General features: G+C 39.6%; 1 protein-coding gene and 1 long non-coding RNA gene across 2 annotated transcripts in view; one reads left to right on the top strand and one right to left on the bottom strand.

Annotated features, from left to right (window-relative positions):
- LOC131457998 (adhesion G-protein coupled receptor G2-like) overlaps window positions 1-15,234 on the top strand; it is a 40,951-nt gene that overhangs the window by 19,978 nt on the left and 5,739 nt on the right. The window contains exons 5-7 of the mRNA XM_058626579.1: window positions 11,687-11,980; window positions 12,403-12,684; window positions 14,682-14,746. Of these exons, the coding sequence (XP_058482562.1) occupies window positions 14,692-14,746 (55 nt within the window). The 5' untranslated portion in view covers window positions 11,687-11,980; window positions 12,403-12,684; window positions 14,682-14,691. The remainder of the gene's footprint in view (window positions 1-11,686; window positions 11,981-12,402; window positions 12,685-14,681; window positions 14,747-15,234) is intronic.
- LOC131458000 (uncharacterized) lies at window positions 7,502-9,895 on the bottom strand. Its single transcript, XR_009240045.1, has 3 exons — window positions 9,744-9,895; window positions 9,566-9,664; window positions 7,502-8,861 (listed from the first exon to the last, which is right to left on the bottom strand). It is a non-coding gene; the product is annotated as an uncharacterized LOC131458000 (long non-coding RNA).

Here is a 15,234-nt window from a genome sequence, read left to right as displayed (position 1 = left end):
GAGTCATTTAGAATTCAAACATGTGGTCTGTGTATGAAGATATGACGTATTTATAGTTTGGCAGCGACGTTTGTCGGAGGTGATCAGCTCCCCCTCTGCGGACGCTCGGCGCTCACTGTGGCGGGCACAGAGCAGCGTTACCTCGGCCTGTCCTGATGAAATGATCCGCTGGCTCAGACGTCGCTGTCATTAGATGCTCGGTGTGATCCATAGATTTGTTGTTGACGTGTTATTTTGTTTTTAATGGAAACGTTTTGACCTGAAAGTTTGAAGGTTTGTATATTGTTAATGTTTTATTTATTTTAACTTTGAATGTTAGATTTATATTAAAGTCGCACGGTCATTGTATCTGTATTTAAATATAATATGTAAATATTAGATATGTATAGTATAGTATGTAGAGAAGTATATATTTCTACACGTACATATATGTCATACATATATATATATATATACTACTCTACAATGCTGTAATATATCTATTTTCCACATTTTATTATTTGTATTGTATATTTTAATAGAAATAAATTAATAAATGAAGTTAAATATTTAAAATGTAAAAATAATAACAACATATATATGCATTTATTAAAAGTATTTTATATGTTCATTTATCAACACTGTAGGTGGCGGTAATGAGGCTGCAGCACTTGGCGCCAGCCACCATTTAAACAACAGAACAATACATACATACTTGCATACTTCAGTATTGAGAAACAACCACATACTTGTGTACTCCCGTACTTGGCAAGTATATACTCCCAGCGTACTTCTCAAGTATATACTTCCCAAGTAAGCAAGTACATACTTGCTTACTTGAGTATTGAGAAACGGCCAGTATGTCGTCAGAGCTGTCCAAATATGTCGTTTCCGAGTGTAGTATGTCCTCAAAAACGTTTAAATTTAAGTTTAAATTGTCCACATATGTCAAAGAATGTCCTCAACACAAACTGTCAATAGACCATTAAAACTGTTCAGAATGAGTATCTAGTCTGGCCAGTAGCAGGTTAGCTGCTGCTAATGTGACGTCCTGCTCCGCAGTAAACACATGTACATGTTTTCAAAAAAGTGACTCAGTGTCAGATATGTCATTATGTAGTATGACGTCATACTGTCAACAACTGTCCAAAATGTCCTCGTATAATATGCAGAGGTGGGTAGAGAAGCCAAATAAATGACTCAAGTAAAAGTACTGTTACTGTAAGATAATAATTACTCAAGTAGAAGTAAAAATAAAATAAAAATACTCTAAGAGTAAAAAGACGACTCAAGTACTGAGTTTATCCGGATTTATTTTTGAAATATTCAGCGCAACACAAATAGTACAAAATAGACACAACATAATATAAAATGTTCAAATGTTAAATAATAATATTCTAAATAAAACAATAAATACAGCCTTTAAAATAGGAAGAGAAATAGATTGCGCATGTAATAAAAAAAGATTTTTAAAAAATTACGTAACGACCGTCACTTTGCCAAATGGAACGGCGTAAAAGTAACGTTCTTTCTTCAAATATATACTCAAGAAAAAGTAAAAGTACGTTAAAAAAAAAAATACAAAAAGATCCAAAAAGTTACTCATGTATTTATAGTGGTGTAAAGGTTAAACTATGAACTGTCTAAAAGTGTCCTAGTATGTCCTAAAAAAATATCTTCATTATTAGTAAACTGTCAAAAATGTCCAAATATAGTACATCAACAAAAAAAATTCACTATACCATTAAAACTGTTTAGAATGAGTATCTAGTCTGGCCAGTAGGGGGCAGATTAAGTAAAAAAAACTGTTGACGAGCAGTGGTTTAGCAGAATTTCAAAATAAAAGTGTCCTTGTTGATATGGATCAATATATAGTTGACAATAAAAAGGTTTTTCTGTGTTTTCCTCACATTTCTTCACTCATTTACTGCAGTGAGCACATTTGAACACTTTAAAGTGGACACTGCTTTGTCTCATCATGTCCTCTGACTGAAGACCTGCAAACAGCTGCCGTTAAAGGCACAGTTCATGTGTTTTCAAGTGATTCCATTCACAGCCGTCACTAAATACGTCAGAATCCTCTGTTAAATATTAAGATTTTACAAATGTTTTCAGGATTTTTAAAGTCTTTGTAACTGATCTACAACTTTGTTTGGAACAGGACCAGGACCAGGAGCCGGAGCCAGGATCAGGACCAGGACCAGGAGGAGGACGAGGAGCAGCGGGGACAGGTGTGTGGTAACTGCTGCTTAAAAATGATCCGCACATTTCTTAGATGTTCTGTTGACGCTCTGTTCACACCTGCTGTTAACATCTGACCTGAGGGATCCGATCACAGGTGTTCAGATTACACCTGCTAATGCTAATGTGACGTCACTGCTCCACATGTAAACACACACACCTTTCATTTCACTTTCTTTATTAAAAGGAACAAAGAAACCGGAAAATGTTCAACATTTGTAATAAAAAAAAAAACAATTCATCGATTATTAAGGTATTTGACAATAAATTTAGTAATGGTTTAATTATGCAGTTATCGTTGCATCTCTACTTGTTTTATATTTTTTTAAATAATCATCACAGACACCATGAGATATACTTAGACAACAGCGCTTGTGAAAGTGAGCACTTGGCAGCACCTAGTGGACTGAAATGTTCATTTATTTAATTAAAATAATTTTTAATGACGTTTATTTGTAACATCAGTTAAAAAAAACTATACACTAAAAAAAAGAATACGCCATATTTCACTGTATTAGTTTTTCTACTAATAATTCTCTCAAACAGCGTCACATCCTGTGTGTAACCGTAGCAACCACAACAACATTAGCTGGAAAAGTCGCACTATTGTATCGACGCAGTTTCACGTCAGACACTGGAGACGCATCAGAGACTCGTCGCATTTAAACTTGTGTTTAGCACACAAACCATCACTCTTTCACCTGTGATTTCATCCCCTCACACGGACGTTAACAGCACTTGTCAACAGAGCCTCTGTTTAATGTGTTCACATTATTTTTTACATTGTTAACCAGTGAATACTGTGGACGAGTCAAAGTGGCAACATTCAATCAATAAATACACTATTAAATAATGATGTGTGTCATTCTATATGTTGTTTTTACATCAAATGAATTTGGTATTTGAATGAATGAATGAATGACAAATTTAATAATGAGACATTTATGTATTTAATTCCAATGTGAATGAATGAATGTGAGACACATGTGAGTCATTATTTAATGGTGTATTTATTGATTTAATGTTGCCACTTTGACTCGTCCAGTTTTCACTTGTTAACAATGTAAAAATGATGTGAACACGTTAATCACACAGAAGTCTCATTCATGTGCTGATCATTTTTAAGCATCAGTTGCTGGACACCGGTACCCCGACTGTGTGGTCAACAGTCCAGAGAGTGGACCCCTGTCATTTTGTTTTTGTGATTTTATGGGATTTCTTGGGAATTTTCTGGGGAAAAAAAATGTGAAATAAAATGGCATAACCCCCTGTTGTTACCAGTGTGGGGAGCCGGGGGAGCACAGCCCAGCCCCGGCCCCAGTCTGGCCCCGGCGCCGGGGCCAAGTGTTCGCAGCGTGCTGGATTTGAACCAGCCACAGCCGGACTGGCACAACCTCCTCGCGGTTGCGAACCAACCCACCACGCCACAAACCCTTTGGAGGTTTGGGATGGAGCTCCGGGCGTTTTTGAGTTTTAACTTTGGCTGTGGAACCTTAAACCTTGACCTATAAAGGAATTGAACCGTCAACATCAGGACTGAAAGGCTACTCTCTTACCAGCTGAGCTAACTGTCCATGCTTTTCCTCTGGTTTTCTCACACCTATTCACTCTCTGTGTAGAATATTGGACTTAAAAAGTTGGTTCATCTAAGATTTGAACCTCTGACCTCAGGAACTCCAGTCTTTGTCTGAACCACGTGAGCTATTTGTACTCACACACTTCTTCTTCAACGTTGGACGACTTTCAATAACAGATGAGCACAAACATGACTTCAGAAAGACCTCAGACTAATGAGGTATTTAACGATACATGTCCTCCTTAATAGCCCAAACAGTTGGTGCAGTGGTTAGTCCTCTTGCCTTTGAAACAAGAAGACCTTGGTTCGAGACCCAGTTGGAACAACGATCTTTGTGGAGTTTTTCATGTTCTCCCCGTGTGAGAATGTGGCTTTTCTACACATTGTCTGGCTTCCTCCCACAGTCCATCAATCATCTACCACTGTGTCGTGGGGGCTGCTGTGCCAAGCTCAACTGTCATAGGGTGATAGGCTGTGTTCACTCTGGACTGTTGGCCAGTCCATTCAAAACATGCAATACAGTGATGAGGTAAATTTCCACTTCAGGTAAGATTCGAACCCCTGACCATAGGAACGACAGTCCTTGTCCGAACCATGTGAGCTAGTTGTCCTTGTATGCTTTTTTTGTCCAATTTGGAAGTCTTTCAATAATAGAACTCATGACTTCACAGACCTCAGCCTTATGAAATATTTAACAACATCTGTCCCTCATCATGGACAGCGTGGTTGGTGTAGTGGTTAGTGCTCTTGCCTTTGAAACAAGAAGACCTCGGTTCGAGACCCATATGGAACAAGCATCTTTCTGGAGTTTTTCATGTTCTCCTTGTGTGTGCGCGCAGCTTTTCTCCGGGTTCTCTGGCCTCCTCCCACAGTCCATCAATCATCTACCACTTTGTCCTCCACTGGAGGGTCGTGGGGGCTGCTGTGCCAAGCTCAGCTGTCATAGGCGGGGTTCACCCTGGACTGTTCGCCAGTCCATTCAAAAGACGCAGTACAGTGATGAGGTAAATTTCCGCTTAAACAATGACTTCATGTAAGGTTCGAACCTCTGACCACAGGAACGCCAGCCCAAGTCTGAACCGTGTGAGCTATTTGTCTTTGCAAGCTTTTCGCACCATTTGGAAGTCTTTCAATAATAAAGTCCATGACTTCAAAAAAATGTCAGACTGATGAAATATTTCAGAACGTTTGTCCCCGAATATGGACAAAGTAGTTGGGATAGTGGTTAGTGCTCTTACCTTTGAAGCGAGAGGTTCCTAGTTCAAGCCCAGCTTGCAACAAGATTCTTTGTGCATGGAGTTTTAGAGACTAACAACCTTTCAACACATTTACAAGTGTTTCAATAGCAGATTCACAGAACTCAATTGGTCAATTTAGAGTGACCAATTAACCTCATCGCCATATTGCATGTTGTTGGGAGGAAGCCAGAGAACCCGGCGAAAAGCCACGCACACATGGGGAGAACATGAAAAACTCCACGCATTAGGACACTTGTTCAAACTGGGTCTCGAACCCTGTAAGTCTTGTTTCAAAGGCAAGAGCACTAACCACTACACCAACCATGCTGTCTAATTCTGGGGACAAACGTTCTTCAATATTTCATCAGTCTGACATTTTTTTGAAGCCATGGGTTGTATTATTGAAAGACTTCCAAATTGATTGAAAAAGCATGCAAAGACAAATAGCTCACACGGTTCAGATGTGGACTGGCGTTCCTATGGTCAGGGGTTCGAATCTTACATGAAGTCAATGTTTAAGCAGAAATTTACCTCATCACCGTACTGCATGTTTTGAATGGACTGGCGAAGAGTGCAGGGTGAACCACGCCTATCACCCTATGACAGCTGAGCTTGGCACAGCACTCCCCGCAACCCTCCAGTGTAGGACAAAGCGGTAGATGATTGATGGACTGTAGGAGGAAGCCAGAGAAACGGGAGAAAAGCCATGCACAAACAAGGAGAACATGAAAAACTCCAGAAAGATACTTGTTCAAACTGGGTCTCGAACCCTGTAAGTCTTGTTTCAAAGGCAAGAGCACTAACCACTACACCAACCATGCTGTCTAATTCTGGGGACAAACGTTCTTCAATATTTCATCAGTCTGACATTTTTTTGAAGCCATGGGTTGTATTATTGAAAGACTTCCAAATTGATTGAAAAAGCATGCAAAGACAAATAGCTCACACGGTTCAGATGTGGACTGGCGTTCCTATGGTCAGGGGTTCGAATCTTACATGAAGTCAATGTTTAAGCAGAAATTTACCTCATCACCGTACTGCATGTTTTGAATGGACTGGCGAACAGTGCAGGGTGAACCACGCCTATCACCCTATGACAGCTGAGCTTGGCACAGCACTCCCCGCAACCCTCCAGTGTAGGACAAAGCGGTAGATGATTGATGGACTGTAGGAGGAAGCCAGAGAAACGGGAGAAAAGCCATGCACAAACAAGGAGAACATGAAAAACTCCAGAAAGATACTTGTTCAAACTGGGTCTCGAACCCTGTAAGTCTTGTTTCAAAGGCAAGAGCACTAACCACTACACCAACCATGCTGTCTAATTCTGGGGACAAACGTTCTTCAATATTTCATCAGTCTGACATTTTTTTGAAGCCATGGGTTGTATTATTGAAAGACTTCCAAATTGATTGAAAAAGCATGCAAAGACAAATAGCTCACACGGTTCAGATGTGGACTGGTGTTCCTATGGTCAGGGGTTCGAATCTTACATGAAGTCAATGTTTAAGCAGAAATTTACCTCATCACCGTACTGCATGTTTTGAATGGACTGGCGAACAGTGCAGGGTGAACCATGCCTATCACCCTATGACAGCTGAGCTTGGCACAGCACTCCCCGCAACCCTCCAGTGTAGGACAAAGCGGTAGATGATTGATGGACTGTAGGAGGAAGCCAGAGAAACGGGAGAAAAGCCACGCACAAACAAGGAGAACATGAAAAACTCCAGAAAGTTACTTGTTCCAAATGGGTCTTGAATCCTGAAAGTCTTGTTTCAAAGGCAAGAGCACTAACCACTACACCAACAACGTTGTCCACTTTTGGGGACAAACGTTCTAAAATATTTCATCAGTCTGATGTCTTTTTGAAGTCATGGGTTCTATTATTGAAAGACTTCCAAAGGTTGGCACACACCATGTGAGGACAAATAGCTCACAAGGTTAAGAGAAAGACTGGACTTCCTCAGGTCAGGGGTTCGAAACTTGGATGAAGTGAATTTTTAGGCATGCTATTCAACGCAGAGTGTAAATAAGTCTGAGAAAACATAAGGAAGAGTGTGGACAGTTAGCTCAACTGGTTAAAGAGCTGCCTTTCAGTCCTGACGTGGAGAGTTCAGTTCCTTTATACTTCAACGTTTAAGGTTCCACAGCCAAAGTGAAGAGTGAAAAACGCCCGGAGCTCCATCCCAAACCTCCAAAGGGTTCGTGGCGTGGTGGGTTTGTTCGCAACCGCGAGGAGGTTGTGCCAGTCCGGCTGTGGCTGGTTCAAGTCCAGCATGCTCCGAACACTTGGCCCCGGCGCCGGGGCCAAACTGGGGCCGGGGCTGGGCTGTGCTCCCCCGGCTCCCCACACTGGTAACAACAGGGGGTTATACCATTTTATTACACATTTTTGGCCAACAAAATTCCCAAAAAAAGCCATAAAAACACAAAAAAAGATTGACAGGGGTCCACTCTCTAGACTGTTGACCACACAGTCGGGGTACCGGTGTCCAGCAACTGATGCTTAAAAATGATCAGCACATCAATTAGACTTCTGTGGGATTAATGTGTGCACATCATTTTTACATTGTTAACAGGTGAAAACTAGGGAGCGCTCAAAGTTACAAAATTCACTCAATAAATAATTACACCGTTCAATAAGGACTACAATGTGACATTTATTCATTGATTCAAATTGGAATGAAATACATACACGTCTTATTAAATGTGACTTTCATTCATTCAAATACCACAAAACATATCTAATGACTTGACTTTGACATGAATGATGTCATGGTCCTGTGTTGCAGTGCATCATGAATTGATTTAACGTGTCAAAGTCACCCATCAGCATCAAATCAACTGATGATGCACTGCAACACAGGACCATGAAATCATTCATTCAACAGTCAAGTCATTCTATATGTTGTTTTTTACATCAAATGAATTGGTATTTGAATGAATGAATGAATGAATGTCACATTTAATAAGACGTGTATGTATTTCATTCCAATTTGAATCAATGAATGAATGGCACATTGTAGTCATTATTGAATGGTGTATTTATTGATAGAATTTTGTGACTTTGAGTGGTCCCTAGTTTTCACCTGTTAACAATGTAAAAATGATGTGCACACATTAAACTCTCTGTTGACAAGTGCTGTTAACGTCGTCCGTGTGAGGTGATGAAATGACAGGTGAAAGAGTCATGGTTTGTTCCATAACAATGTTTTGAACTGATGTTATAAATAAACGTCAAACTTTTTTGTGGATTAGCATTACAAATAAACAAAATAAATGAACCTTTCAGTTCACTAGATGGTGCCAAGTGGTCACTGTTGTGTCAGTGTATCACAATGTATGATTTTGCAAGTATCGCAATAAATCATATGATTTCTCTGATGATTTTAAAAAAATATATATATAAAGTAGGGATGCAACGATTACAGCATTATTAAACGACAACTAAATGAATTGTCAAATACTTTAATAATAGATTAATTGTTTGTTTTTTATTATAAATGTTGAACATTTTCCGGTTTCATTGTTCCTTGTAACAAAGAAGGAATTAAAACTGAATAATTTTTGGTTGGTGGATAAAAAAAGACATTTGAGAATCATCATTTGACGTGATATTAGCAATAGCAGTAGCAGGGGTAATCTGAACAACTATGATCGGATGACTCGGATCAGATGTTAACAGCAGGTGTGAACAGAGCATCAACAGAACATCTAATAAATGTGTGGATCATTTTTAAGCATCAGTTACCACACATTTGTCCGTGCTGCTCCTCGTCCTCGTCCTCGTCCTCGTCCTCCTCCAGGTCAGCCAGGTCCTCCTGCACCTGCTGCAAACAATGCTGTAGATGAGTTACACTGTAAAGGACTTTAAAAATCCTAAAAACATTTCTAAAATCTCAACATTTAAGGATTCTGATGTATTTAGTGACAGCACTGGTGAAAGCCTCTTCTTACTCTTCACTGTAAAGTCATGGCTTGGGTTTTTTTTCGCTTATTGCCCTACATTCTGATGATAATGACCTCATTCAACGATGCTTGAAAACACATGAACTGTGTCTTTAACTGCAGCTGTTTGTAGGTGTTCAGTCATGGGACATGATGAGACAAAGTAGTATCCAGTTTAGAGTGTCCAAATGTGGTCATTGCAGTAAATGAGTGAAGAAATGTGAGTAAAATACATTAAAAGGTTTTTATTGTCAACTATATATTGGTCCATATCAACACAGGCACTTTTATTTATTCTACGAAACCACTGCTCCTGAACAGGGTTTTTTTTTTAAGATATTCTAGATACTAGATACTCAACAGTTTAAATGGTATGTTGACATTTTTTGTTGAGGACATTGTTTGACATTTTGGACAGTTTACTAAATAATCGATATACTCAGTTATATTTACATAAACAGTTCATATTTTAACTTTTTGTTGACATATTATTGGACATTATGGACAGTATGAAGAGGCAGTTGTTGACATCATACTGTATCATGACATATTTGACACAAAGTCAGTTTCTTGAAAACACACGTACATGGTTACACGGTGATCGTGTGTTTGCTGAGGAGCAGTGACGTCACATTAGCAGCAGTAGCAGGTGTAATCTGAACACGTGTGATCGGATCGCTCAGGTCTGATGTTAACAGCAGGTTTGAACAGAGCGTCAACAGAGAATCTAAGACATGTGTGGCTCACATTTAAGCAGCAGTTACCATGTGTTTATTCCCGCTGCTCCTCGTCCTCTTCCTGTTTCTGTCTCGGCTTGGAAGAAGCTCCGACAAGGGAAGTGGAACATTCCACATAGCTCGACACAGAGGGGAGGAGTGGAATGTACCAAGTCACGGAAAGTACACAAAGGCTTTTAAATCAGTGTGTCTTTGCGCAGGAGCAGCTCCACCTGTGATTAATCAACGTTCATGTCCTCGCTCAGAGCCGGCCCTGGGCATAGGCAGTATAGGCAAATGCTAGGGGCGCCGTCATCCGCAGGGGGCGCCGAAAACGGAGGAAAAAAAAAAAAAATTATTTTTTTTTAATTATAAATACTTTTTTTTTTTTTTTTTTTTTTACCAGTGCCATTATTACTATTATTTCGAAATATTATATAAGCCCACAGCGACATAAAGTCATAGCAAAGATTATTAAATAATGCATCGTAGTTACCGTTGTTGGATGTTGGAGCAGAGTGTTAGCTTGCTAGCTTACTTCAGACGATAGCAACATTGTTTAATAATCAATAAATAGCTGAGTCGACGTGTGTTAATGTTACTCCACCTTAAATTCATCAGGGACGTTTGGAAACTTAACATTAGGCCTGTTCAGGTGTTATTTTACAGGTGTCTTTCCTGCTTGTATGTCAGTTAAAATGCTTTAAGTTGTCCATCCCCTTTGTAATAGGGTGGTTGTAAGCCTTTGGTTTTATGTGTCACAGTTTATGCTTGTTAAAGTTTACATCAGTGTTAAAGTGCAGTTAAAGTGTATTACTGTTAATATTTCATACCTTAGCTTTCCCATATCATTCATAGGCTATATATACATATATATTCATTTCACTGCACTTTACTGGTTTTTGCACTCTGGTTAGACTGAATTGCATTGCAATGACAATAAAGTTGAATGAATCTCATCACATTTTCATTATTAGTCTATATTAGTCTCATGTATAGCACACCAAGCATCTGTTTTTTTATTAAAATGTAACATGCAGTCGTCACATATACTTCTCTTCTCTCTTCAGATGCACTTTTAAAATATTTCAGTACCACCCCCAGTGACACAGCATCAGGTGCTGCTGTCCCATCTACCTCTGCACAGCCCAGTGACACTTTTTAATTTTATCACTTGTTTCTTTCTTTAGTTTTTATTTGGTGTGATATTTTTTACTTCAAGAAATAAAATCTTGAATACACACATGCAGTTTCTGTGTGATTGTATGAAAGTTGATTGTGAAATTGACTGCTGCGATGCAAGGGGGCGCCAACTAAAATCTTGCCTAGGGCACCAAATTACTCAGGGCCGGCACTGACCACCAGCCCCACTACCAGCACCACCAGCCCCACCAGCAGCACCAGCAGGTTTACTCACACACCTATGTACAGTACACAAGTTAACAAATGGGTTCTACAGCAATAGGGGAAACTCTCTATATTTCTCATTTCTCTATACTATGACTTTTTTGACCAATTTTGGACGACATACTATACTATGACTTTTTTGACTGATTTTGGACGACATACTATACTATGACTTTTTTGACCGATTTTGGACGACATACTATACTATGACTTTTTTGACTGATTTTGGACGACATACTATACTATGACTTTTTTGACCGATTTTGGACGACATACTATACTATGACTTTTTTGACTGATTTTGGACGACATACTATACTATGACTTTTTTGACTGATTTTGGACGACATACTATACTATGACTTTTTTGACCGATTTTGGACGACATACTATACTATGACTTTTTTGACCGATTTTGGACGACATACTATACTATGACTTTTTTGACTGATTTTGGACGACATACTATACTATGACTTTTTTGACCGATTTTGGACGACATACTATACTATGACTTTTTTGAGCAATTTTGGACGACATACTATACTATGACTTTTTTGACTGATTTTTTTTTTGACCACCAGCACCACCAGCCCCACTACCAGCACCACCAGCCCCACTACCAGCACCACCAGCACAACCAGCCCCACCAGCACCACAAGCCCCACTACCAGCACCACCAGCACCACCACCAGTCCCACTACCAGCACCACCAGCACCATCAGCCCCACTACCAGCCCCACCAGCACAACCAGCCCCACTACCAGCACCACCAGCCCCACTACCAGCACCACCAGCCCCACCACCAGCACCACCAGCCCCACCAGCACCACCAGCCCCACTACCAGCACCACCAGCCCCACCAGCAGCACCAGCAGGTTTACTCACACACCTATGTACAGTACACAAGTTAACAAATGGGTTCTACAGCAATAGGGGAAACTCTCTATATTTCTCATTGATTTGCATTGCAAATCGAGTGTCTATTTTAAGTGTTGGGGCTTAAAGCTGCAACCTCTCTGAGGTTATGAGTTCTCTTTTGTACGTTGCTTTGGATAAAAGTGTCTGCTTAAATGTACTTTTTTGACCAATTTTGGAAGACATACTATACTATGACTTTTTTGACTGATTTTGGACGACATACTATACTATGACTTTTTTGACCGATTTTGGACGACATACTATACTATGACTTTTTTGACTGATTTTGGACGACATACTATACTAGGACTTTTTTGACCAATTTTGGACGACATACTATACTATGACTTTTTTGACTGATTTTTTTTTTGACCACCAGCACCACCAGCCCCACTACCAGCACCACCAGCCCCACTACCAGCACCACCAGCACAACCAGCCCCACCAGCACCACAAGCCCCACTACCAGCACCACCACCAGCACCACCACCAGTCCCACTACCAGCACCACCAGCACCATCAGCCCCACTACCAGCCCCACCAGCACAACCAGCCCCACTACCAGCACCACCAGCCCCACTACCAGCACCACCAGCACCACCAGCCCCACCAGCACCACCAGCCCCACCAGCACCAGCACCAGCTGCCCCAGCATCAGCAGGTTTACTCACACACCTATGTACAGTACACATGTTAACAAATGGGTTCTACAGCAATAGGGGAAACTCTCTATATTTCTTATTGATTTGCATTGCAAATCAAGTGTCTATTATAAGTGTTGGGGCTTAAAGCTGCAACCTCTCTGAGGTTTTGAGTTCTCTTTTGTACGTTGCTTTGGATAAAAGTGTCTGCTTAAATGTACTTTTTTGACTTGAATTTTGGACGACATACTATACTATGACTTTTTTGACCAATTTTGGATGACATACTATACTATGACCTTTTTGACTGATTTTGGACGACATACTATACTATGACTTTTTTGACTTTTTTGACTGATTTTGGACGACAAACTATACTATGACTTTTTTGACTGATTTTGGACGACATACTATACTATGACTTTTTTGACTGATTTTGGACGACATACTATACGATGACTTTTTTGAATGATTTTGGACGACATACTATACTATGACTTTTTTGACTGATTTTGGACGACATACTATACTATGACTTTTTCGAATGATTTTGGACGACATACTATACGATGACTTTTTTGAATGATTTTGGACGACATATACTATGACTTTTTTGAATGATTTGGGACGACATACTATACTATGACTTTTTTGACTGATTTTGGACGACATACTATACGATGACTTTTTCGAATGATTTTGGACGACATACTATACTATGATTTTTTGATTGATTTTTGACAACATACTATTATAATAATAATAAAAGTGTTTTTATTAAATGTTCATATTAAAACATCCCATTCAAAACAAAACAGTAAGAATCAAAGCATATCACAAATACAGGTCTAAACTACAAACAAACAGTAACAAGACAGATCATACTAATACAGAAATCAGACATTCCCACCACCTATGTGGTCCAGACACTGACGCATACTATACTAGGACATTTTTGATATTTTATATTCATACATTTTTTGATAACATACTTTACTAAGAAATATTCGACAGTTTATATTTGGACATATTTGGACAGTTGTTTACATACTATACTTTTACATTTTGCAGACATTTTTTACAGTTTATAGTTATACAGTTGTCTACATACCATAATAGGACATTTTTTGAAAACAGTGAATTGTGACAGTTGCATTGACAACACACACACACACGACTAGACATTGATCGTTACACGTGTAGCAGTGACGTCACATTAGCTGCAGCAGCAGGTGTATTCTGAACACCTGTGATCGGATCACTCAGGTCGGATGTTAACAGCATGTGTGAATAGAGCGTCAAAAGAAAATCTAAGAAATGTGTGGATCATTAAAGCGGCAGTTACCACATGTCTGTCCTCTCTGTTCTTCGTCTTCTCTCTGTTTCTGTCACCGGAATCTCCGCCTGCCTTATAAACAGAAAGTGGAACATTCCAAATAAATCGACACAGAGGGGAGGATGGATTATGTTCTGTTACAGAATACTTTCTCTCTTCCTTTACTTTCTTAATTAACTGTTTTAAGTCACTCACATGCAGTATATATTTTTAATTTACTTTCATTTACTCAAATGGGCAAATCGCCAATATGGATGGAAAATTCAAAATGGCTGACAATAAACGTTTTTGTTTATTTTGGGCTGTGACCCAGACCTTCTGCTTTGTCCTACTGGGTTTAACCTTAGGGGGGCGCTCCTGGAGTCATTTTGCACCACTTTTACCTGACACCTTATTTTATAAAATGCCAATTTTGTGTTTAGTGCATCACAAAATAAATATTACACATGCAAATCTCATATTGGGTTTAATAAAAGAGGTTGCAGTTCATATGTAAGGTTTCATCACTCAAGAACATCACAACCTTTGCCAAGAGCAGGTGGTGATAATGGTGGCCTCAGATGATTGACATTCTATTAGCAAATGAGTAGCTTTATGAAAAGGGTAATGATGACTCCTGAAAGTGTATAAATTCAGAAAAGCATTAAGCATCCTTCCATCTTGTTTTTATGACACTAACAGTACCCAAGGGATGAACTCATCGGTGGAAACCATCTCTGATATGGAACTGGTCAATATCACCACTGGTCAGTTACACACACGGTTTACAGTGTTTACAAATTATACTGTGATTTCTGCATGATGTGCTTTGATATCTATTGCTATATATGCTATAAACAGAGGTGGAAAGTAATTAATTACATTTACTCAAGTTACTGAATGATGAGGACAGGTGAGTGATGAGGACAAGTGAGTGATGAGGACAGGTGAATGATGAGGACAAGTGAGTGATGAGGACAGGTGAATGATGAGGACAAGTAGGTGATGAGGACAGGTGAATGACAAGGACAGGTGAATGAATGATGAGGACAGGTGAATGATGAGGACAGGTAGGTGATGAGGACAGGTAGGTGATGAGGACAGGTGAATGACAAGGACAGGTGAATGAATGATGAGGACAGGTAGGTGATGAGGACAGGTGAATGATGAGGACATGTGAGTGATGAGGACAGGTGAGAAATGAGGACAAGTAGGTGATTAGGACAGGTGAATGATGAGGACAGGTAGGTGATGA

Source organism: Solea solea, chromosome 4 (assembly GCF_958295425.1).
Source record: "Solea solea chromosome 4, fSolSol10.1, whole genome shotgun sequence".
NCBI classification, from domain to species: Eukaryota; Metazoa; Chordata; class Actinopteri; order Pleuronectiformes; family Soleidae; genus Solea; species Solea solea.
This window is presented reverse-complemented; position numbering and strand designations above follow the sequence as displayed.